General features: G+C 41.9%; 1 protein-coding gene across 1 annotated transcript; it reads left to right on the forward strand.

The window, feature by feature from the left end:
• Positions 1 to 857: 857 nt before the first annotated feature.
• Positions 858 to 2336, forward strand: LOC146674606 (uncharacterized). The gene is made up of 8 exons (XM_085397432.1): positions 858 to 961; positions 1034 to 1069; positions 1147 to 1326; positions 1457 to 1570; positions 1731 to 1793; positions 1877 to 1936; positions 2021 to 2125; positions 2233 to 2336. Exons 1-8 carry the CDS (start codon positions 883 to 885, stop codon positions 2334 to 2336), a joined length of 741 nt encoding a protein of 246 aa, XP_085253558.1. The 5' UTR covers positions 858 to 882.
• Positions 2337 to 2617: the final 281 nt, after the last annotated feature.

Here is a 2617-nt window from a genome sequence, read left to right on the forward strand (position 1 = left end):
TCAATACTTTAACAATAAGTTTTCTCAATAGATAGAAAATGATGACGCTGAGGAGTCAACATCCGATATTATCATTGCTTGTAACCCAGTAAATAATTTCTTACATCTCCCCATAAAACAAGTCTTAGCGGGGAAAAAAGCTCATATTCGAATAAGTTTATTAAAGCACCCCCCCCCCCCGTGGGAAAGAGTCAACCATGAGGCGAGTTTTGTCAACAGCAATTGTCCATTTGGTAAAACAAATATCCGTCTCAAAGTCGTATTTTACCGTTGCAGAATGCGGAAAACAGACGGCGTTCGCAAGAAGGCACACACACACACACACACACACACACACACACACACACACACACACACCCCGCGGGCCAAGGAGGAGTTTTTTTCTTCAATACTTTAACAATAAGTTTTCTCAATAGATAGAAAATGATGACGCTGAGGAGTCAACATCCGATATTATCATTGCTTGTAACCCGGTAAATAATTTCGTACATCTCCCCATAAAACAAGTCTTAGTGGAAAAAAGCTCATATTCGAATAAGTTTATTAAAGCACCCCCCTCTGTGGGAAAGAGTCAACCATGAGGCGAGTTTTGTCAACAGCAAGAACAAGGTCAGACAGCAATTGTCCATTTGGTAAAACAAATACCCGTCTCAAAGTCATATTTTACCGTTGCAGAATGTGGAAAACAGACGGCGTTCGCAAGAAGGCAATCAAAAAAAAAAACAACCCTCTCTAACTATCGGTATTGTCAAGAGAAAGATGCGAAAAACAGATGCTTCGCTAGACTAGGATAAAATGAGAGAAGAAACGGGAGGGGAGTCGCTATCTGCTCAGCCCTACTGTGACAGTTCTACCAATCGCGAGGAAGAATCCGTGAATATTATGTCAGCATTCCGTTCAAACAACGCCGCCGATCAGAGCGCCAGGGCCATCTCGCCAGAACTGTTCATACCTCACCCCGGTAAGTTTTTTTCTTTACGACTTTAAATTATATATCAACAGAGATGTCAATAATTTGATTACTTTCTTTTAGATTTCTACATCAATGATTTCACGCAAGTGGACTACGGTACGATTAAATAAGTATATACCATTTTTTAAATAAGTTTAGATAGACTTGATTTAACCAAGCTCTGATACTTACAGAAGCAATCGATAGTGCAGTGAGTAACAGCAAAAATCCGGCCGTTTTCCGCGGCGAATTAGACGCCATATCCCCCGCAGAACCTCCGCTGCCGCCGCGTCGAAGAGAAGAACGAGAAGACGGCGCTATTTTCGTCTCCGCATACCGGGAGAACCGCGGAGAAAAAAGTTTTAAAATCAAAGGTAAACAATATGATGCATTATCCGCCATTTTGTTGAATAACAGGATGTGACGGAGTAATCCGAGTGTGCTATACCGCCCCTCCCGACCCGGAGCAGATTTTTTAAAAAGTTTTGCTTTATTTCTCGACAGAGGTAATCGAGAATATACAGACCCCGCCGCAGCGAAAAGAAGAAGAAGACGACGACGTTATTTTCGTCAACGCATACCCGGAGAACTGCAGGAAAATACCTTTTAAACCAAAAGGTAAACAATATGATGCAATATCCGTCATTTTGATAAATATCAGGATGTGACGGAGTAATCCGAGTGTGCTATACCGCCCCTCCCGACTTGGAGTGGTATAAAGCGTGCTAGAAAGTTTTTATTTATTAAATCTTTCTCTTTTTGTTTTATTTCTCGGCAGCCGAGATTGCGGATATACCTATACAAACCCCCACCGCTACAGACAATCGCGCGGAGGAGCGAGGTAAATAAAAAGTTTTTTCATTCTCGAAAAATAGGAAGGAGGAGATTGTTTTCTTAAATCTCTTCTGTTTTATTTCTCGGCAGCCGAGATTGCGGATATACCTAACCAATCCCCCGCTACAGACAATCGGGCGGAGGAGCGAGGTAAATAAAAAGTTTTTTCATTCTCAAAAAATAGGAAGGAGGAGATTGTTTTCTTAAATCTCTTCTGTTTTATTTCCCCGACAGAGACCGATACAGAAAATCAGGCGGAAGAAAATCAGGCGGAGGAGGAGGAACCGTCCAGAGCTCCTCCTCTCAGGAGACTGAGAGCTCCTCTCAGGAGACTGAGAGGTAATTGACGGGGGGATGAATCGATCCTATTAAACTTCTCTGCTCTATAAAAATAAAAATAAAAAATGTAAGGTTTAAAAATACATTCTGTCCGTCTTTTCTTACAGCTCGACGGCTGCTTCATAAGAAGAGAATCCTTGAAAACCTCGCTTTCATGTACGCCATAACAGTTCGCACATATGCATCGATATACAGACACAAGGACCTGTAAAGTAAAAGCATGTAAAAGTCTGTGAATTAAGAAATAAAGAAAATCATGTCGGAAGAACACAGCATTCCTGAGGCTTTGTTGGAAGCCGTGGCAGAATTAAACAGAAACGATGAACATTTAGCCCCACCGATAGAAAACAATATAGCCCCACCACCAAACGATCCACTACAACCTTTAGAAAACGCATTGCAGGTCCTCCTTCAAAACATTGAAAACGAACGGCTTGCCGGTCTACTGAACTTTGACCCTCTGCAGCCGATAGAAAATGCTCTTCAGCTCTA

The sequence above is a fragment of the Rhamphochromis longiceps genome, linkage group LG3, assembly GCF_057381845.1.
Source record: "Rhamphochromis longiceps isolate RC_006_pf linkage group LG3, R_longiceps_female_GT1.1, whole genome shotgun sequence".
Taxonomy (NCBI): domain Eukaryota; kingdom Metazoa; phylum Chordata; class Actinopteri; order Cichliformes; family Cichlidae; genus Rhamphochromis; species Rhamphochromis longiceps.